Here is a 23,360-nt window from a genome sequence, read left to right on the forward strand (position 1 = left end):
ATCTTCCTTCTGAGGAGTGGCTGGTGGGTTTGAACTGCCAGCCTTCTGGTTAGCAGTCAAGTGCCTTAGGCACTATGCTACCAGAGCTCCTACCCAATAGGAGTCACTAAATTAGTTGGAATTGACTCAATGGCAGTGGGTTTTTGGGTGGGCCCTCTGGATATTCTCTGTTTCTATCCTCCACTAGCTCTGACACTAAGCTATTCCTTGGATTCCTTCTTTCTGAGGCTCCTTTTTCTTTTTTAAAATATCTCATGCTTTCCTATGGCTGCAGAGGTCACCAATATGCAGGTGAGTCCAAATCTACACTGCTGGCCCTAGTGGTTCTCCTGAGTCCTAGAGCATATCCAAAGGCTGGCCCACCCCAACCAGTTCTTCCCTATTTATTAATTATCTCAGGACACAGCCTCAATTTCCTCATCTATAAAAACAGGGTCTCTGAACACCTTTGTCAAAAAGCTGTGAATACTAAATGAGATAATACTTTAAAGCATCTGGTGCATAATGATTTAATAACTCTTTGAATATTTCACAATGATTTTTAATTAAAAAAAAGATTAACAAACAAAAAAACAGTATTTATTTTTGACAAAAACAATAATCATGTTTATATATTGCCATAAGACTCAGAATTTTAGAGTTGAAAACAACACTGGAGATTGTCTAATGCAACCAGGTCTTCATATAGATCAGGAAATGAGGCACAGAGAGGTTACCTGACCTACCCTACATTATGATCTGATTCAGGAGGAAAACTGGGCTTAAAAGCCACCCAGTATTCATTAAGTCTCAGAATGCCCAAAGGAAGAAGATTAGCTTGGGCAAGACAGTTCACCTTTCACAGATTTAACTTAACTGGAAAAAATAGAATTACTCCCTGGCTCACAGTGATACTGTGGGAATGAAGTTGTATATGTAAGAGATGCTGACACTAAAAAATGAGGTTTCTTTCCTTGCTGACTCTGTGTCTTCTTATATGGCCTTTCCATTGTATTGAGTCTTTAAAGTGCCCAGAGTATGAATGCTCATTTATGTGAGAACGCAATCTGAGGAGCACAGGTGCCCAAAGGACTACATGATTGTCCTATTCAGAATGACACCAAAGTGTGAGCACTTAGCTCCTTTTTGACCATGGGAATACACAGTGATGGCGCCTACAGGAAATCAGAAATGTGTATCCTAGCCCTGCTTCTCTCATGGCCCTGCTGTGAACCAGCTAAATGTGGAAGAGACCTCCACCACAGGCTAGGGAAGAGTAGGGACAAGAGTCAGAAAGCTTGGAGACAGCCCTGCCATTTATTGGTTATGCAAGCTTAGGCAAGTTACTTAACTAGGACACACATACATGCCAGCTTGCTGGGGGCAATCTGTCCTGGTTTACCCAGGTTGTTTTGGAGTAACCATTAATAGGCTCAAAAATGTCCTGGTTGGAGCTATAAATTATAGTCACCCTACACTTAAAAAAAAAAAAAGTGGTTTGGTTTGGTTATGCTTCACCTGCCCCAACTCCAACGTTTTCATCTATAAAACAGGGATAGCACACATCACCTCACTATGGTGCTATAAAGACTATATATGATAATACTTGTAAAATGCTTGGCACAGACATCTGCTCAAATGCTATTAAGTCACTTAGGTATTTGTGTATTCATTTCCTATTTTCAATGATTAGGCAATAACTGTTATCCTACTGTTGCTTAGGTCTGGTTAGGATCAAATAAAAATAAAGCATTAAACAAATGAGGTAATATTATCAGAGGAAAAGAAGTGGTAAAAGCTTGTTTAAAAAATGAAATAAGGGAAACTGCCAAAAAATGGAAGTTCCATTAATTTTTTAAAAAGCATTGTAACTCTCAAGAAGTAAACTATGACTTTGTTAGAGAAGGTACAACTCTGTTCAGCTTCCTTGGAACACAGGAAAATGAAATCTGTACCACATTCCTTGATCAAAAATTCTCTGAAGGCCTGATATGTGCTGAACATGCATGAACAGAGCACAGGGAGATTTGAGAAGAGAGACTGAGTTCCAGCTCCAACCCCCCCACACACACCCCCCTTCCCCTGAACATTTATTACATGCCAGACACTGCCCTGGGCAAGCAATATCAGCAACACCACGGAGGTGAGTTGGTATTTGCCTCATTGTACAAACATGGAAACAGATTAAGTATCTCACAACACTAATGAGTGGTAGGCTAGACTCAAAGCCAGGCTGTGGGCTTCCAGAGACCATGCAAACCTCATGGAGGGAAGAACATACATGCAACACCAAGATGTGCCGGGGGAGACAAGAAGAGAGCTCCATCCTCCTCCTCTCAGCAACCCAGAGAGCCACAGGAGACATGGAGATTAAAAAGAAAACAGACAAAACACTGTCCTCTTTGATCTCAAGGTGTTAACAAACTAATATTTTTGTGGAAAGAGAAAGAAGACTGAACAGCCATTGTCTGGATCAATTTTTTTACAGCAAGGAAAGACTGAAAGATAGAAAAAGCAAACCACCATGAACTAAGAACAAAAGTGGGTAAAAACATTACTACATGAAAGCAGAAAAATAAACCAACATTGGAGCTCAAGAACAAAACTAGGAAAATGAAATTGAGGGAAAATTCTGCCCTCCTGTGAGTGTATGCTTTCACTGCAAACATAAGAAAGCTCACAATTTACTTCAACACTGGGCCAGATCTCGGCTTCCTCATGGCTCCATGTGTTTACTCCACAGTGAGAATCATTTCTTTCTTATTACAGCTCTGGTTGGGAGGCAAAATCCAGAAGCACTCCTTAGGACTAACCCCATATGAGAGAAAGGGTGTTCCTGACTGGGCTCTGAACCTGCAGGGCAGGGATACCATGGGCCAGTCCCTCAGGAGGCTTCTTGGGTAGCAACTCACATAGGAATTATTGCTGCCTGAGTTCCTTCTGCAGCTATACAAGAAAGAGAGGCTCATTTTCCAAAAGATCACCTTCCTTCTGTTATTTCACTTCTTGAATGCAATGGTCATATACAGTCTAGGCTATGGTTTTGGGGATATTGTGGGGTGGGAGATGAGTTGATTCCAAAATGCTGAGGGTGGAGTGTGGTAGATAAGGTTGTGTGTCAACTTGGCTGGGCTGTGGTTTTGAGTGGTGTGGCAGCTGGATGTAGTTATTCCTCATGATGAGATTGTAATCACTTCCACGGTGGAATCTGCTGTAAGAAGTTAATCAGTGGAAAGGGAATTCCCTTTGGTATATAGCCTGCTTCGGTATATATGGAAGAGCTTTGGGAAAGGTCTCTAGCTTGTTGGAACATTTTGGATCCTATATATAGCCAAGTCTTAATCTCCAGTTCCTGGACTTGAACCAGTGGCCTGTTGTGTTGACTGCCAATCTTGAGGTTTTTCTTGGACTTGAACTAGTGGCCTGCCGTGTTGCCTGCTGATGTTGGGACTGTGTCATTTTACCTGCCAACCATGACTTTGTCAGCTTCAGTAGCCAGAAGCTACATGAGTTAAGAGAAGCCTCCAGCTCCAGTGAGCTTGGAACATGAGGCAGAGCTAAAGCCCAAAGTCAAGGGGCCCTCACTGAACCCCGAGAGCTGGCACTCTGAATTTGGACTTCTAGCTTCCTAAACTGTAAAAGAATGAATTCCTGTTTGTTAAAGCCACCACTTCTAGTATTTTCTGTTAGAGCAGCACTAGAGAACTAAGAGAGTGAAGTAAGGTAGATGTTTGCCCTAGATAATCTTTAAACCTTAAACCAAAAATATCCTGACATCTTCTTAAAACTAAAAATAGTTTAGCTTAGCTAGTAAAAAAGGTCTGCTTTGAGCATTAAGTTCTTCTAAGAATTATCTATATGGGATCAAATTGACAGCAGCACTTGAAATATTAGGAACCTTTTGGGGCAGAAAGTTTGTTAATGAGGAAGCAACAACTCAGAAAAGGAGGATGAGAATGGCTGCACAACTCAAAGAATGTAATCAATATCACTAAACTGTACATGCAGAAACCATTGAATTGTTGTGTTTTGCTGCTTATAGTCTCAGGAACAACAAAATAAAATTTACAAGAAAAAAAAAAAAAAAAAGGGAAAGACCAGTCATTTTGGAAAACTGCCAATTCCTCAGTTAAATATAGAGTTACCATATGATCCAGCAATTCCACTCCCAGAGAATACAGTTATCAACGTAAAAACTTGTATATGAATGTTCATAGCAATGCATTATTAATAGCCAAAAGGTAAAAATGACCCAAATGTCCTTTAACTGATAGATGGATAAACAAAATATGGAATATCCATACAATGGAATATTATTAAGCAATAAAAAGAATGAAGTACTGACACATGCTGCAAAATGGAGGAATCTTGAAAACCATTATACTAAGTGAATGAAGCTAGTCATGAATGACCACAAACTATGTGGTCACACTTATATGAATTACTCAGAATAGACAAATCTATAGCCAGAAAGGAGATTAGTGGTTGCCAGGGGCTTTGAGGAGAGGGGCAGAACGGGGAGTGACTGCTAAAGAGTGTGGGATTTCTTTTTGGAGTGAGAAACATGTTCTAAAATTATACAACTCTGAATATACTAAAAGCCACTGAGTTGTATACTTTAGAGGGATGAATTTTATGGTATGTAAATTATATCCAATAAAGCTGTTTTTACAAGTTTTTCATAGAAAACAAGAAAAAACTCTGGGAAGGACTGGAATTGGAAATCAGAGACATCAGCATGAACTCATGATTCTGATACATGTATTTACTAGCTATTTCTGCTGGATGACACCCCAGTAGCAATGAGTACACATAGTGCTCAAATCTTGGTTTTTCAAACTTTTTGCCACTGAAAGGAATTAAGGCTCCTTAGAGAAATGGTTGATTACGAATGGAGGCAGGAGAGGTGAAGACATATCACAAGAACACACAGCCAGCCTGGAAAGGCTGACAGCAACCAAATCTAGGATAATGTAAACATCAGAATAATAAAGGACAGGAATGAACTATAAATCCGTGAAAGACCAGAAATCTATGAGTTCGTACTGAAAAGGGATGGATGGATGGAAGGGTGGGTGGACGGGTGGGTCAGTGGAAGGAAGGCAGGGAGAAAAGGAGGGAGGGAGGGAGGGAAGGAAGATGAATAGACAGACAGGAAGAGAAGGCTCTTCCATACAGCAGAATGCCACTGATTAATGTCGAGGGAGTGATGGGGCTAGAAAATACCATTTTACAACCAAAATAATAAAGATTGGCTCAGGCAAGAATTATCAACGGATGTGAAATCAAAAGTTGAAGGTGGTAAGGAGCAAGAGTGGAGAATCAGACAGCACCTTGCTTGGTGGTCAAAATTAACATCACCAATGAAAGTCTTATGGATACAGTGTGTCTCCAGATTGCATATCCTTGGAAGAGCAAGGGAGTATTTTTGGTAGTATTCTGACTGCCAATATTCTCCTGAATCCTTCAGGAGAATGGGAAACATTCTGTTAAAACAGAAGAAAACAAAAAACCAGCCCTTCATTGTTCAGAAGTATCGATATCATGAGAGACAAAGAAAGGCCGAGGATTCTCCAGATTAAAGGAGACTGAAGTGACATGACAACTAAATGCAGTACATGATTCTGGACTGAATCCAATACCAAAGAAAAAAATGCTACCAATGCTATTATTAGGCCACTTAACAAAACTAGAATATGTGCAGTTAATTAAAAATAATTGTATAAATGTTAAATTCTTGATTTTGTTAACAATGGTATGATTACATAAATGAGTATCCTTGTTCTTGGGAAAAACACAATGGGGTATTAGGGAGCAAAGGGCATGGTGTAGGCAACTTACTCCGAAATGATTTTCTCTCTCTCCTCCCCCCTACCCCCCACTCTTTACTCCAGAGATTCCTGACCAAAATGACAAAGTTGAAAACTGAGGAGGTTACAACATCAATGAAGTAGGGGGAAAAAATAAAATGGCATACTGATTGGGGCAGAGCATCACAAATGGCCAGAAAGTCTGTCTAGCAGTAGAAGGAACACCCCTATCACCCTCTCCCCTTGGAAAATGAAAACACAGCAACCAAGAAATCACAGACTAATGGAAAGGAAGCACAGTTCCTTCCCCATACCCAGGAGAGTCTGAGCAATGTCACAGCCAGGAACCCATGGTCAAGAATTTTTGAGGGCTTATTCAGGGATACAATCTTAACACCAAACACAAAAGATTAGGGCTTCAAACACAGCAACTCACACTGAGCACACACCATGAGTTTTCTAGGATAACTTATAACATCAGTTCAGTGACTCTTACAATTGTGTGTCTTAACAAGGGCAATACAACTTTCAAATGACCTTCTACAAAAGCACTAGGGAAGCAATTCCACCTGTCAGCTATCTTGTATTTGTGTAGACTATTATGCTTCACAAACACCACTTCATTCTTCTAAATGACAAAAAGCATGGAAGGAGGAAAGGCTTGGTGAGGGAGAAAATAGGATAAAAAAAAAAAGAAAGAAAGTCTTCTCAAGGCATCACCAAGGAACTGACATCCTATACAAACTTCTCATCTGTATCAACATTTTTGTGTGCATGGCATTATCATTTCTAGACTTTCTGTTAAAAAATGTTTTGAGAGAAATAATATCTCAATATCCTTTGTGTCAAAGCAGAACAAGCAGTCTGAGAAGCAGAGTATATAATGTTCCTTCAGTGAGGTGTAAAAATTCTGTACTCTGTAGTATTGTTGCACTTTCTCTAAGTTTGAACTCACTTCAAAATAAAAGCTGGATGCTTTTATATCTTAATTTAAGACTGTATTTTCGTATTACTGAAATGAGCCCTGCTTCTTATATATCATTGGGTATGAAGTATACTCTATTAAGCATATACAAGTATAGTCTATTAATGCTAACACAGTAGTTGCCCAATAAGTTTGTTTTCTATTTAGTGTAAATCTCCCAGAGGGAAAAAAGCAAGGTTTAGAATTAAAATTTTAAAAAATTCAGTTCCTGGATATAGCTCACCTCATTCTTTGCCTTCTGTGGCCTAAAGGGGAAGACTATAATCAGAGAAGACCATTTCACAAGGAATGCTATACCCGTTTCATTCAAATGTACAAGGCTGAAATTAATTCAGAATTGAATTTTTTAGAGGAACATAAATGCTCTAGGGGAGCATTTCTAAACAGAGGTGAACAGAATATTCTCCTCCTAAGGAATCCTGAGCTTAGTAAATATGAAATATAATTATAGAAAAAAACTATATCCATCCATACTCAAAACACAAGAAAGAAAAACATAAGTTTTGATCACTGAACTTGGAAAATTAAATGGAATTCACCTAAAACTCCAGTATCTTAAACTAAACTCACTGCCATTGAGTCGGATGCAACTCAGTGACCCCTTCTTGGGTTTCCAAGGCGGTATCGCTACGGGAGTAGATTGCCCAATCTTCCTTCCGAGGAGTGGCTGGTGGGTTTGAACTGCCAGCCTCCTGGTTAGCAGTCAAATGCCTTAGGTACTATGCCACCAGAGCTCCTAAAACTCCAATAAACAATGATAACATCAACTTATTTATCTAGTGCTATGTATAGCTACAAAGGAGCCCTAGTGGTGCAGTGGTTAAATGCTCAGTTGCTAACCAAAAGCTTGGTGGTTTGAACCTACAAGCTGTTCCGTAAGAGGAAGATGTGGCAAGCTGTATCTGTAAAGATTGTTGTTGTTGTTGCTATGTGCCATCGAGTCGGCCCCAACTCATAGCGACCCCTCCTTGGGTTTCCAAGGCAGTATCACTACAGAAGTAGATTGCCCAACCTTCCTTCTGAGAAGTGGCTGGTGGGTTTGAACCGCCAGCCTTCTGGTTAGAAGTCAAGTGCCTTAGGCACTACACTACCAGAGCTCCTTCTGTTAAGATTACAGCCTTAGAAACTCTAAGGGGCAGTTCTGATTTGTCCTGTAAAGTCGCTGTAGTTGGCATCAACTCAATAGCAATGGGTTTTATACAGTCACAAATCATCTTCACTTACATTAACTCATTTGTGATAAGCACACCAGGAATTATGATCCTCTTCCTATGAGATAAGAGAACTGAGAATTTGAGACTCTTCCAAGGTCATCCAATCAGCAGCTAGCAGAACTAGGAGTTGAGCAAAGTTCTTTTGACTCCAAGTTCAGCTAACAATGTGACTCATGCTTAATTGATAAACAGCAACTCACTCTCTAGATGCTTTACTTTCTCACAAAAGTTCTAGAGCTATCACTTGTCTCAATGTTGAAAGAAATACTTCGGATTGTTTTGCATGAGGATGACACCACACCACATGTCCAGTAAGGCTTTCTCATTTCAAAGTACATCTATGGCAAATGAGACATTAGGGACGTTGGCCAATCAACTCCTGATTTATTGTATTTTAGTATCTTTTTGTAACCTCTTAGAATGATCAATTCGTTTTAGGTATGCTGTCACCAGGTGGTTGGTAGGAGGATGTCATACACAAATTGTTGTTATTGTTAGGTGCCATTGAGTTGATTTTTTGACTCACAGCAACCCCACATGACAGAGTAGAACTGCACCACGGGGTTTTCTAGGCTGTAATCTTTATGGACACAGATTGCCAGATCTTTCTCCCGTAGAGTGGTGGGGTGGGGGTGAACCGCCAACCTTAGTTTAAGGAAAAAGGAAAGAGTTTTCTCTACGTTTCAGAAAAGTGATTCTAGATTCCAGCCACCTACAATCATAGATTTTCACATTTTAATTAAATGATGCATTAAAATAGTTAAACTTGCAAAAAAGCATAGCCAAAACTTTAGCAAACCTTAGAGCAGAAACTAAATGAAGGCTTTCAAAATTATCTAAGTGCATCTTTTTCAATATGTATTAAATTTTCTTGTAATTGTTCATTTTAACACCATCTAAACATAGATGCTGATTAGAATATTAATCTTTATAACTCACTTGCTGTCAAAACTCTCTAAGTAGTTTATCCTCACATGGTTTCAAGCTGTAAAACCTGTAAGCATTCTTTTATAAGCAACCTTCTTTTACATAATCCTGTAAATCTCTTTTGGTTATTCTAAGCCAGTTAAGGACCCATCTCTTTTTTCAGCCTGGGGTTCCCTTCTCTGCTGGCCTTTTCCCTCCAAAATGTTCCTGGTCAAAGTCTCTTCTTCACTTGCTAATAATGTATGTTGTTTGCTCAAAGTCGGAAAAACCTTATTTTTCTCCATCTGCAGGAGATTATCTCCCTGAGTTAGAGTTGAAACACCTCCAACTCACTTAAATGACTTATCTTCATCCACTGCTTTCATTTTTCTTAAATAATAGCTTCTTGTAGATTACCTCAGCAACATCTATTAAATAGATTCTTCAGAAAGTTGGCAGAGAAATTAAAAAAACAATATCCCTTTCAATAAAGCAAATGGAAAAATGAAATGGTTTTTACAAAAGCAAAGAACAGCTGTCATTTCAGAGTTAAAAAATTAAATTACAAATTTTAGTTGAGCCCCATATTCAGAAATGAGCCCTACAGACTGTGCTATAAACAATGAATTACAAACATTAGTGCTAACTTCAGAGAAGCAAGCTAAACAACCCCTGCTCAAGTAGGAGCAGATTTTACTATCTGAGAAGCAGTATTTAAAAGTCAATTTAAAAACCAAATCCACTGACAAAGAGTCAATTCCAACTCATAGCAACTCTATGAAGAAGAAATACCCCATAGGATTTCCAAGACTATAATCTTTACAGAAGCAGACTGCCACATCTTTCTCCCACAGAGTGGGCTGCTAGGTTTGAACCACTGACCTTTCAGTTAGCAACCAAGCTCTTAACCACTGAGTCACCAGGGCTCCTTTAGAAGTAGTATAAGGTGAGAGCTAAGAGGGAAGGTTCTGAACCCAGACCACCTAGGTTCCAATCCTGGCTCCAGCAATTACATGGTTAAGTTCTTTGTGCCTCAGTTTTCCTCATCTGGGAATAATAAAAATTGCTTGCCTAGCAAGGTTATTGTGCTAACTAAATAAGTAAGTATATTAGACCAATTAGAAAAGAGCACATATACAGTAGAGTGCTCAATAGATGATTATTAATACATTTCCATTCCCTACTGCTCTAATTCATTATGCCCAAGTCTCAAAACCTGAAAAGCACAGTTGCTCTATTAGCCTAACTGCATCCACAGGTAATTTCAGTCAAATTATGATATTTCCATTGGTCTGGAATGGCTCTTTGTATGCTTTTCCCCACGTGGGCAGAACTGATGAGCTCATATGTAGCAAGATCTGTTCACAGATTGGGGTGTCATGCTGTTACTGGGTCATTCATTACATAAGACACTTAACAAGAGATTTCTCTTATAGGAACTACATTTGAGCAGATCCCAAAAACTGTGTGATTTTATGTTGGGCAGGAGATGAGAGGCTGTACAGGAGATGAGAACTTTTACAGAGGTTTGAGGGCTGGGCTGGGTCGTAGGATACCATGTGACTGAGAACACATATTCCACCATCCTAATCTGCACCCTTGGTATAGTATTTATTCAATGTGTGACAAGTGGCAGAACTGTCCCAATCCAGTCTGCCCATGATACGAGGTTTGAGGCTGATCAGGATGTTAACTGCAAATAGAAATATATGTGCCGGTGAGAGTTATGAGAGTACCCATCTGTCTTGTCATCCATGATCAGAATAGGGGTGGCATAGCCAATCAAAATCCCATCCTCTTCCTTCAATCAATTCTTTGAAAGAACTGAAATGAAGGGTGAAAATAGGCTGGCTGGAGTTTCAGCTCTTCTTTTCCTTGCAATCTCCTTGGCAGACGTGCTAATGAGTGGTAAAGTGTTTAAGTGTACCCAGCAGGACAAAGAAACGGAAGCTAGAATTTAGATAATTAATTCCAATCACTCCAATTTCTCTGTCCAGCTATATTCTGCTTTCAAAAAATAAAATAGGCATGGTAATTCCAATCATATTTTCCTCACAACACACATTTTAATTTTACAGAGGATTTACATCAATGCCTTTAAATCTGAGGAGGCCAGGTAAGAAGTCACAGATTATTAAGAATCTGATAAAAACTACACACCCTCCGACACCCAGAAAACTGTACAGGTGCACATACACCTGGTGCTGCCTACAAAGGGATCACCATCCTCCTAAGGACTGTGTGTGCATCCCCATGAGTACATGGACCCAGGTTAGGAATTTTTTTTTAAATGGCATTTTGTCAGAGGGTAGAGAATTTAATTTTATGGCTTTAAGTCTCTCTGATAACCAAGCACTTCAATATTTGCAAATACTTAAATGCAAGCAGTTTTCTAGAACGACTCTTGAAAGTTCAACTATATCATTCTTGTTTTCAATGAGAGCTTATACCACACTTATTTTGATAATTTACCTACTTTATCATCCTACGGCTCACGGAAGATAGTTTTCTTCCCTAAAGAAAGTGATGCATATTTAGAGGAAGAGGAACATGTGGCTATAACTTGCCTGGTGGCTCTACCCTCCAGAAGGGTGCATGGGGCGGGGGGGTGGGGGGGGGAGAAGGTGGGGGCGGGGCAGCTGGAGCCAACTAGCTGTACCTGCCACTCAAAGAAGAAGGATAAAGTATCTCAGTGGGGCATCTTATTCCTAGAGACAGAGGGCAAGGAGATACTGTTCAGAATGTCCAGGAGACTTCTAGTTCTAGTTGCCACAAAGTTGATTCCAACCCTTGGCAACCCCAAGTGTTTCAGAGCAGAACTGTGCTCCACAGGGTTTCCATACTGTGACCTTTCAGAAGCTGATCACCAGGCTTTCTTATGAGGTGCCTCTGGGTGGGTTCAAACTACCAGCCTTTCAGTTAGTAGTCAAGCATTTAATTGTGCCACCCAGGGACCTGGCAGGAGACTAGACAAGCCAAATCCTTTGTAAAGTTTCCCCTTCTCTGAGTACCAAAAGAGCGTGCAAACTACTGACCTACAAACAACAATTTGGGAGAGGAAAGTGAATGTGATAAATAATTACGTTTATATGAATGGTACTGTGCTACAAAGAGAAAAAGGATAATTTGGGGGTGGGGTAGAGGAAGGATTAGAAGTTAAAGATGGGACTTTCCTTTGACCCAGTGTGGTATTTCCTATGGCACTGTTCACATACATCCTCCCATGAACAAGGCTGGGGGCTTCTGAGAAAACATTTCAGACAGTAGATACTGAGCCATATTTGTTCAATTACAAAGGAAACAGAGAATAAGGACATTGCAACATTCTTTACTTTCTTCTAAGTGTCGACAAACACACGAACCATTTTTACCCATCATAGACACATTCAAGCTCTTTATAGGGTACAGTCTAGTCATTATGAAGAACACAGGGAGACAGCTTCACTTACATGGTTAATGAAGAGACTCTTGCGTTTTTCTCTCACTGTGAAAACAAAAGATGCAACAGAAATGTTACATGCCTGCATGTCAACTGCTCTCAGGTTGTCCAGCACTGGGCCTCTGTGTGTGATGGGCCCCTCCTTCTACCAACCAAAGGTTCCCATTTGCTCAATTACCAAATATACAAACACATGGCCTGCACAGATGCAGATCTGACTTTGGCTAATATGGGAAAATATGCACCCATTTACACAAAGCAAGCACCTAACAAAAAATGACAGCAGCTAACATTAATTGAAGGGTAACAGATTTGTACAAACTATATAAAATATTAGTAAATCTCATAAAATTTGTACACACATATTAGTTTAAGATGATTAACAATTAATAGGGCTGTTTAATTCTAACCCAACCAGACCAATAAAAGGTCCTACTATATGAAAGAAATTAAAAAAAATATATATATATATATCCATAATAGCATCAAGACACAAGACATATGATGTAGGTAGAAGCATTAATAATCATGGAAACCAACTGAATACCCATGGTGGGTGCTAGTGGTTAAGATCAAGCTTTTGTCTTAAAAGCCCTCCTCAAGTATCTTGTACCATCTTGCCCTCGGTGAGGGTAATACAACATGTACTAATAAACACTGCACTGACCTCTCAAAATTAATTTCTCACTTTGCTTTCTGTACACAGACCTGTACTAAGTGGCTCAGCTTTCAGTGTCTGCAGACCTCAGGGGTCCTCAAATCAGGGACTCTCAGCCCCAGAGATGTGGAAGGGTGACAGAGAACAGAGAAGAGCTTCTTAACAGTCTACTATTATTGAATACTGCATGGCTTTTTTTTTTTTTTTTTTTACCCCAAAAAATGCTTTTTATGCTCATCAGTCAACACGTGTATACAGCAAGTCACTGTAGATGATTTAAAGAATGAGTTTCCTTCAAGGAGATGACACCCTAGATTGGGGAATCAATAATGACACTTAAGAGTCTCCTACAATGATGGTTTACAGATCCAGCTTAAAAAATGAGGAGGGTTTTGGTTTTTTCCTATGGTCCATACCCCACATGCAGAATCACTGTCCTTTCCAACAGCCTCCCTGCTGACCTGATCCAAGGGCTAGGATTTCTCTGCCGTTTACATGCTGTTCTTAGATTCAAAAAGAAACTATTTTCTTTTTCTTAGATGTAGTATCATCTGTGGAAGGAATGTTTACCTTCTTCCCGTCTCAAAGATATTCAAGATACAAAAGTAAAAATTAGTTTTAGGGTACAGCTGAAGAAGTTAGAGAAAAATGGAGAGAGAAAATGGAAAGAAGATACCTCCAACAAGCTATCAGGTGGGCTTGTCTGTACACAGAATCCGCTCCCCCCAGGGAACAAGGAAGTGGTGCTCCCACATGGTCCTGAGCCCCCTGCCAAAGCATCATTCTCTATTCCTCAAAACTAGGAGACAACACTCACCAATCGTCCACTACATATGCTCTGGAAGCTGATACTACTTCTGACCTAACTCCAAATAAGCACTGATACGTGAACCATAACAAAGGAAAAATGAAGTTTCTAGTAGGAAGCTTGTGGTTTTAACTCTCTGGCATATATACTTTCTCTGTGTATGCACGTGCATGTGTGTGAGTGTGTGCGCATGTATGTGCACACATGCATGTGTGTATATGTACACATGCATGTCAATGTGTGTGTGTGTCCATGTCTGTGTATCTGTATGTGTGTGGGCGTGTCTCTGAGTTTTCTTTAAATCAATTCAATACTATGTCACTGTGTATCTGACCAGGGTTGCTCTATCACATGGGGTATAATGATATTTCTATGGTGATTTCCCATTGGTTGATGTGATCTAGAACACGAACACTTTCTACATGAGCCTTAGATTTAACAGGGTTTCCAGCAAAGTCCTTAGATGATGCTTAGCTTTTTCCACAGTGCCCCAGCAACAGGTGTGTGATCCATTTCCCTGAGCGTAACTGCCTGGGATCAGGACAGATGTCCAACCCTAGCCAGGCTAATTCTTTCTCCTAAAAATGTGGAGTTGGAATTTACTCAAGATACTGGGTCATCATTGGTGGTGCCTTAATAGAAGGTACGATTTACACAATGGAGCTCTAGTGGTACAACAGTTAAGTGCTTGGCTGCTGACTGAAAGATGAGTGGTTCAAACCCACCCAGCGACTCCTAGAGATCTGCTTCCACAAATATTGCAGCCTAGATAACCCTATAGGGCAGTTCGACTCTGTCACATGGGTTGCTGTGAGTTGAAATTGACATGGTAACACACAACAACAGTTTACAGAAGGCATGTAAACTCAGGTGTGGGGTGGGGGTGAGGGCACCTCTTTCTGTGCAGAAAAGAGTTAAAAGGCCTTCAAAAGGCCCGCTTGCAAAGTTGGCCCTTGGCTGGCATCTAGGAATTTAGATTTCACTAGGGTCCGACCACTTCCTGATAAGAAGGGCTCACTGTGCCTAAACTATACAAACAATGTGGTTACGCTGAACACCTGCTTCCCTTCTGGGCATCTGGAATCTTGGTATATACCAGGCAGAGGCTGGTTACAAGATCAGCCCCAAGTAAAAACCTCTAAGGAGCTTCCTTGGCTGGCAACATTTCACATGTGTTGTCGGAACATATTGCTGAGGGATAAGCATGTCCAGCTTGAGTCCACGAGGATGGGATCATTGGAAGTTTGTACCTAATTTTCCCTGGACTGCACCCCATGAGTCTTTTCTGTATATTGATTCTGCCTGGTATCCATTCACCCTAATAAACCACAGTGACATTTACAACTATATGTTAACTCCTGTGGTCCCCCTAAGGAATTACTAAACCTATTTTGGGACCCTCTGACAACCTACCATGAACTGAGGGGCAGTTAAGATGGAGGAGGTGTGCTGCCTTAGTTCCTAATGGCTTTTAGCATCTAATTCCCATTACTCATAAGGTTTCCAAGGTACCAAATCCACTGCCATCAATTCACTTCCAACTCATAGCAACCCTTTAGGACAGGGTAAAACTAACTGCTCCATAGGGTTTCCAAGGCCATAAGTCTTTATGGAAGTAGAATGCCTCACCTTTCTCCTGTGGAGAGGCTGGTGGGTGTGAACATCAATCTTCCAGTTAGCTGTTAAATGGTTTAACCACTCCACTACCAGGGTTCCTTCCCTGAGGTGCCTGGTACTCTTAAAATTAATTTCTCCTTTCCTCCTAAGCTAGCTGGTCCAGGTCTAAGACACTACCATTGGGACAATAAAATAAATGGAATCTCTCACACTGGTATCACCAAAAAGGACTGACAAAATTATCCAAATCTAAATCTGTCTTTAAAATAAATTTGAAACCACTGAGGCCATAGATCAGTTCTGAAATTCAAAGTGCATTAGCTGTTGTGCTTTATGGGATGTTAAAAGCATGCCAGCTCACTTCTAATAGTTGGCTTTAATCATTTTTAAAACCTCAATATTTTTGGTTTTTATTTATTTATTTTTTAAATTTTATTTTGATTTGGGTGAAGATTTACAGAGTAAATTCACATTTCATACAGCAGTTCACATATACTTTTGTCTCATGTCATTGACCAAAATTTACAATGCAACAGCTCCCCTCCCACTTCCTCCCCATAGTTACCTCTTTCCAGTGTCCATCCCTCCATACTCTCCTGCGCCCTGAGCTGTCTCCCTGTGCATAAGCAGCCCTTCCTTCTCCCATGACTGTTCTCTCCAGGGTGTGTGTCTACTTGAGGTAAATGTTTAACTCACATGCCTGTACTTTGTTTGGCTGGAAACCACAGTTGTGGGTTCAATTCCAGACCTGAAGGGCAGCTAGGGGCCATAGTCTCAGTGGTTCCACCAGGCTCTACTGGACCAGCAAACCTGGTCCCCACCTTCTTTTTTTTTTTTTGGCTCCAAATGATTTTGAGTTTTGTTCCACATTGTTCTCCCTCTCTATGCAGGATCTCGTACATCCCTTCCAAGTGGATGACAGTGGTAGCCGGGCACCATCTAGTTCTTCTGGTCTCATAGTTGTATAGGTTGCAGATCAGATGGTGTACCAGTCGCTAGGTCTGACTGTTTCCATTCATTTTGGTAAAACCTCAATATTTTTGGTTAATAATAACATATCAGTAAAAATCTCTGGAGTTTTCAGAGTTCCAATATAAGTGAGTGCGTTCATATAGTCATATTTTGCTTTGTGTGGGAAACAGGCAATAAACTGATGTGGGTCATGAATCTCCTCTTTCCTGGGAGAAGAATAATAGCTATCTCCTCTGAGCTAGTCTGTTAGTCTGTTAAGAGGAGTTTTAATTGACTGTAACAATAATCATCATAATGAATTAAACAAAAAAATATACTAAAGGCTTTAAAAATAAGTCCTCTAAAATCATCAAAAACACTACCCCTGACAAAAAGTCTTCTCCAGATCAAAAGGGAAGAAGGAATACAGAATTCTGTTTGCAATTTGAGGGAAAAACAAAACTTCAGTTAGGTGATTATAGGACACTCCCTTGCCACAATGTCACAGAAGTAAAATTTCTTTAGTTTTAGAAATACAACTCTATGGTAATGGAACACAATTTTGTCCTTTGCCCTTGGTTTCTGCGAAGTAACCCTGGGAGTAACTGAGGTGCTTTTATCTGAAACCTCCAGCCCAAACCTGAGGATCTGTGTTAATGAGTGGGGGCTAGCTAGACCAGAAAAGATTCATCTATTAGGCCTATGTCAACTAACTTCCAGAGGCATTATTTAGTCTATCATGCATATGCAGTGAGGGTCCAATCATGACTGGCTGGTAAAAGCTCTGAACACAAAAGCTCAGAGTGCTCCCTGGTTGGTGAAGAAAGGGTGGCACGCCCTCTTTGGGACATGGCAGCTTCAAGTTGGGAACCCTCCCAGACTTCACCCACACATCTCTCCCTTTTGATAATCCTGCTTTATATTCTTTTGCTGTAATAAATCCATAATCATAAGTAAGAACTCACTTTTTTTGAGTTCTGCAAGTAATTCCAGTGAATTATCAAACCCAAACAAGTACAGGAAGGCCAACAAGCAAAAGTGAGTAAACCCTGGGAGGCCTCCAAGTTTGCAGCTGGCATACTGAAGGGGTACTGGAAAAACCTCAAATTTATGGCCAGTAGGCCAGAAGTCTGGGGTGTCATGTGAACTCCCCCAAACTTGCAGCTGCTATCTGTTTATTTGGCAGTCTGAAGGATGGTGTCTTTTTAACTTGTTAGATCTGCCTTAGCTCCAGAGGCTAGGGCCACAAGTGGTGCAAGAGATGATGGAGAAATTAGGAAAGTGGGGGTTTGATTACACCTCATAATCTAGGGCTCAAATTTATGCTGATTCTTACTCATAAGACAACTTTCTGAAAAACCCAGTGTCTAATTATTAGTAAGAATTTGTTAATGACCTAAATGCAATTGCAAGCTCACCCCTTTCACAACACACATTAAAAATAATTGCCTTTGTCTCCTCTCCTCCATTTCTAAAACAGACCTCCAAACAGGCAAGTACCAGTCACCATCAGGACTAAGGAAGTCCTAAGATAGCATCTAACCAACACTTTTCTTTTGAAAATGAAGCAGTCCACACAATGAGTGACTGGAAGGGCAAAGGTCAGACAGCAGTTTGCCTGGCTCCCTGACTCCTTCCTCTAGACCACTCCTACTCAGGGGGTAAGGCCGGTCTATGTTAGATGCCCTACTGGAAACAGCATAAAATAAGTTCAATTTAAAAACAGCAATGACAATTAGGATCAAACATAAGAAGAGCTAAGCTGTTCTAGAAAGAAAAAATACCTCAAAGATTCATTATTCTGGATATAAAGAATTGGCGAGTCATACAAGTAGAAGGATTTGATTATATAAAGAATCACGGACATAGCTCAGGGGTCAGGAGTGCATGGAGTGAAGGACACAGGGAAGAGGTAACTATGTGGAAGAAGTGGGAGGGGAGCTGTTGCATTGTGGTAAATTGTAGTTAATGTCATGAGACAAAGTGTATGTGAACTGCTGCATGGAAAATGAATTTACTCTGTAAACTTTCACCCAGATCACCATTTAAAAAAAAAAAAATCATGGAAAGTTGTTTTGAGATGTAAAATGGATTGGTGGGATGGCTGGGCCAGTGTAGACCACATAAATGATTCAAAAGAAAAGGCTATTTTTCCCTATCAAAATTTTTTCTCTATGGGTAGCATATTCCAAGTAGGCCCTAAATAATCAAATTAAACATTCAATATAAATTTTACTTACAGTAAGTTTGAGGTTATCACACAATAGCAACAGTTTTCAATAACTTAATCAATTCAATCATTGATTTAATTCAAAACACAACTATTCAGCCCTTGCTATGAGCATGGGACTGAAGCAAATACTGAGACACACCTGAGATTCCTGCCCTTGATGTGCTACTAATCTAACCAGATACAAAGAAATACAGCACAAGTGCACTGTGGTGGGACCACTCCCCTGTACTTCATGAGTCCTGTACCAGGCATCCTGGTGATATCATTTCCCCACTAGACTCATCTCCTCTTCTGCAGGAAGGGAGTTTCCTTGCGACAAAGAAACTTCCTCGGCTCTCACAAGGACCTGGTCTATTCTGATTTATTCTGGACCTATGTTTATTTCTAAATGTGGGGCACAGAGTAATGGGACATTCTACACATTAAAACTGATACCCAAATAAGCAGATGAAACAAAAATGAAAAGAGAAGAAAAAATTAAAAGTCGCACAGGGCAGACTAGTCATACAGAGGAGACAATTCCAGGGGCGAGAACAGGAAGTATAGATAAGGACATTCAGAAAAGTTACCTGTCTAAACTTCCAACTAATTTTACATGTGTCCTGCCTCCCCTAGAGAATATCAAGGGCCAATGGATTTCTTCAGAAGCAAAGAAACTTAAATTAATTGGGATTCTTCTTAAATTTTCTTCTGATAATAAAAGAAATTCATGCCTAGTAAAGAAAATTTGGAAAATACAAAGCAGCATAAAGAAAAAAATAAAAATAGGTATTTTCAAAATACAAAAGAACAAAGAAGAAAATATATACTCCAACAACTCAGGAATAACCACTATTAATATTTTGGTTTTAGTATCTTCAAAATCTTTTCTCTCTGCATACTTAACAGATGTATTATGTATATTTTTGCAGATGAATGTACTTATACATTGTTGTTGTTGTTATACAAATCTACATGAACACACATAAATAAACCAACCGAAATACTGCCCATTGTTCTGTTGCTGTGTTAGTATATTCACTGGTTGTATAACAATTCTTTAAAATGACAAATGTCCTAATCCTCTATTATCTGTATGAAATTATTTTTCCCATTTGATGACTTAAATTTGATCATGCATTTTGACACAAGAAGTTTTCATTGTTTAGGCAATTTCTTCCATGGCTTTTATATATTTACATATTCCCCATTCTGAGATTAAATATTTTTATTTTTTTCTAAATGTTTATGATTATATTCACTCCACTTAGTCTATGACTAGTTCATCCAGCCAACATTTATTTTGGCACATGGTGATGGGGACATAACCATTTGATTTTTTTCTCTTTAGGTGAGTTTCAAAGTGCTATTATACTATTATAAAGGGCTTGTATGTATTGTTAAGGAGCTCCGGTGGCATAGAGGGTAGGGCATTTGGCTGCTAATCAGAAGGCTAGTGGTTCAAATCTACCAGCTGCCCTGAGGGAAGAAGATGAGGCAATCTACTTCTTTGAAGATTTACAGCCTTGGAAACCCGAAAGGGGTTGCTATTAGTTGAAAATGACTCAATGGCAGTGAGTTTGGTGTTTGATTTTATGTACTGTTGGCTGATACCATTTCAGACCTGACTTCCTGTTTGCTTTCCAAAGTGAGTAGAAGCAACTCTTTAACGGGGAAGGCAGAATGGGTGGGTGTTAAGGCTCTGTCTTTCTGTATCTAGGAACAATGGTCAGAAAATGATGGGCCGGTACAACAGACCCCAGAGACCATACTGACTCTTCTGCTCTCATTCTCTTTCTCCTGCTGGTCAGACCCTGGCATTCTGGTATAAGATGCTGTAGTCAGAACACAAAAAGACTTCAAATCTAAGAAAATGGCAGAGTCCCAGGTGAGGGAAGAGAACCATTATGATGGAGAAAAGAGTTACCTATACTCCAGTGAGAGAATTACATCCATGGGGAGCTTACTTTGTACTAGCAACCTTCTAAGGGAGGTACAACCTTCTAAGGGAGGTACTACCTTCATCGTACAGACAAGAAAATAGAAGCTTAGGAAAGTTAAGTAACTTGCACAATATCATCCAGATAGTAATGTATCTAGGCTTCTAGCTATGGTGCTTGATTTCAGAGGACAGTACTTTTAATCATGACCTATCTTTAGGAAATCATTCCAGTGTGTTAATTGGTGCAATGGTTAAATTGCTCAGCTGCTAACGAATAGATCAGTAGTTCAAACCCACCAACTGCTCTGTGGAAGAAAACACCTTGCTATCTGTTCTTCTGTCTGGGGCTTGGAGGCCACTTTTCATTTGGGCATGACTCTATATTAAGGCTGGGGCATGAGGTAGGCAGGCCCAGGACTTGGGGGCTGCTTTTCGCTTGGGGGTGGCCAGGGCCTAAGGTAGGTAGGCCCGAGGCTGGGGGCTGCTTTTTGCTTGGGGGTGGCTCTATATTAAGGCAGGGCCCAAGGTAGGTGTGTCCAGGGCTTGGAGGCTGCCTTTTGCTTTGGTGTGGCTCTATATTAAGGCTAGGGCCCAAGGTAGGCAGGCTCCAGGCTTGAATGCTGCTTTTTGCTTGGGTGTGGCTCTTTATTAAGGCTGGGGCCTGAGGTAGGCAGGTCCAGGGCTTGGAGGCTGTTTTTCACTTGGATGTGGCTCTATATTAAGGCTGGAGCCTGAGGTAGGTGAGCCAGGGCTCAGGGGCTGCTTGTTGCTTGTGGCTGCTCTATTTTAAGGTTGGGCAATCTACTTCCATAGTGATACTGCCTCGGAAACCCAAGGAGGGGTTGCTATGAGTCCGGGCTGATTCAATGGCACATAACAACAACAACAGCCCAAGGTAAGCAGGTGCAGAGGGGTTAAGAACAACTAAGGGAGATGAACTTGTCTGTCAGTTTGTCTTCCTGAAGTGGCGTACATGTTGCTGTGAAGCTGGAGGTTATGGCACAGTATTGCAAAATGCTAGCAGGGTTACTCATAGTGGACAGGTTTCAGTGGAGCTTACAGCTAAGACAGATTAGGAAGAAGGAAGAGGCCATCCACTTCTCAAAGAACTAGCCAGTGAAAACCTTATGAAGAGCAGTGAAACACTGTTTGATATATTACTGGAACACTTTATGAACAGCCCTGAAACACTGACTGACATAGTGCCAGAAGATGAGCCCATTAGGTCGGAAGGCACTCAAAACTGACTAGGGAAGAACTGACTCCTCAAAGTAGAGACAACCTTAACCATATGGATAGAGTAAAGCTTTGGGGACCTTTACTGGCTGATACAGCACAACTCAAGATGAGTAGAAACAGATGCAAACATCCATTAATAATTGGAACATGGAATGTACGAAGTTATGAATTTAAGAAAATGGAAATTGTCAAAAATGAAATGGAACACATAAAGATCGATATCCTAGGGATTAGTGAGCTGAAATGGACTGGTTTTGGCCATTCTGAATCAGATAACCATATGATCTACTATGCCGGGAATGATAAATTGAAGAGGAATGGTGGGGCATTCATCATCACAAAGAGTGTTTCAAGATCCTGAAGTACAACGCTGTCGATGATAGCATAATATCCATATGCCTACAAGGAAGACCAGTTAATACTACTATTACTCAAATTTATGTACCAACCACCAAAGCCAAAGATGAGGAAACTTAAGATTTCTACCAACTTCTGCAGTCTGAAATTGACCAAAAATGCAATCAAGATGTGTTGATTATCACTGGTGACTGGAATGCAAAAATTGGAAACAAAGAAGAGTTACTGGTGGTTGGAAAATACAGACTTGGTAATAGAAATAATGCTGGAGATCGTATTATAGAATTTTGCAAGACCAACGACTTATTCATTGCAAATACCTTTTTTCAACAACATAAGCAATGACTATATATGTGGACTTCACCAGATGGCACACATAGGAATCAGACTGGCTACATCTGGGGCAAGAGGCAATGGAGAAGTTCAGTATCTTTGGCCAAAACAAGGCCAGGAGCTGATTGTGTAACAGACCACCAAAAGCTCATATGCACATTAAAGTTGAAGTTGAAGACAATTAAAACAAGTCCACGAGAGCCAAAATATGACCTTGATAACATCCCTCCTGAATTTAAAGACCATTTAAAGAACAGAGTTGATGCACTGAACACCAATGATTGAAAACCAGAATTGTGGGATGACATCAAGAACATCATCCATAAGGAAAGCAAGAAGTCATTAAAAAGATGAGAAACGAAGAACAGACCAAAATGGATGTCAGAAGAAACTCTGAAACTTGCCCTTGAACGGAGAATAGCTAAAGCAAATGGAAGAAATGACAAAATAAAAGAGCCGAACAGAAGATTTCAAAGAGCAGCTCGAGAAAACAAAGCCAATTACTATTATGAAATGTGCAAAGAGCTGGAGTTAGAAAACCAAAAGGGAAGAACATGCACAGCATTTCTCAAGCTGAAAGAACTGGGGGAAAAAAATTAAGCCTCGAGTTGCAATACTGAAAGATTCTATGGGCAAAATATTGAATGATAAGGAAACATCAAAAGAAGATGAAGTACACAGAGTCACTGTACCAAAAAGAATTGGTCAATGTTCATCCATTTTAGGAGGCGGCATGTGATCAAGAACCAATGGTATTGCAGGAAGAAGTCAAAGCTGCACTGAAGGAAATGGTGAAAAACACGGCTGCAGGAATTGACTGAAAACCCACTGAGATGTTTCAACAGTGAGTGCCCACTGGAGGCACTCACTCAGCTATGCCAAGGGATTTGGAAGACAGCTACCTGGCCAT

The 23,360-nt window shown here is 40.2% G+C and overlaps 1 protein-coding gene across 1 annotated transcript in view; it reads right to left on the reverse strand.

Moving 5' to 3' along the window:
* The window catches only part of CCNY (cyclin Y), a 318,292-nt gene that overhangs the window by 60,360 nt on the left and 234,572 nt on the right, over nucleotides 1–23,360 (reverse strand). Inside the window, exon 3 of the mRNA XM_007942415.2 lies at nucleotides 12,344–12,378. Within this exon, the coding sequence (XP_007940606.1) occupies nucleotides 12,344–12,378 (35 nt within the window). The remainder of the gene's footprint in view (nucleotides 1–12,343; nucleotides 12,379–23,360) is intronic.

The sequence above is a fragment of the Orycteropus afer genome, unplaced genomic scaffold (genome assembly GCF_000298275.1).
Source record: "Orycteropus afer afer isolate SDZICR_OR568_19922 unplaced genomic scaffold, OryAfe1.0 scaffold00090, whole genome shotgun sequence".
NCBI classification, from domain to species: Eukaryota; Metazoa; Chordata; class Mammalia; order Tubulidentata; family Orycteropodidae; genus Orycteropus; species Orycteropus afer.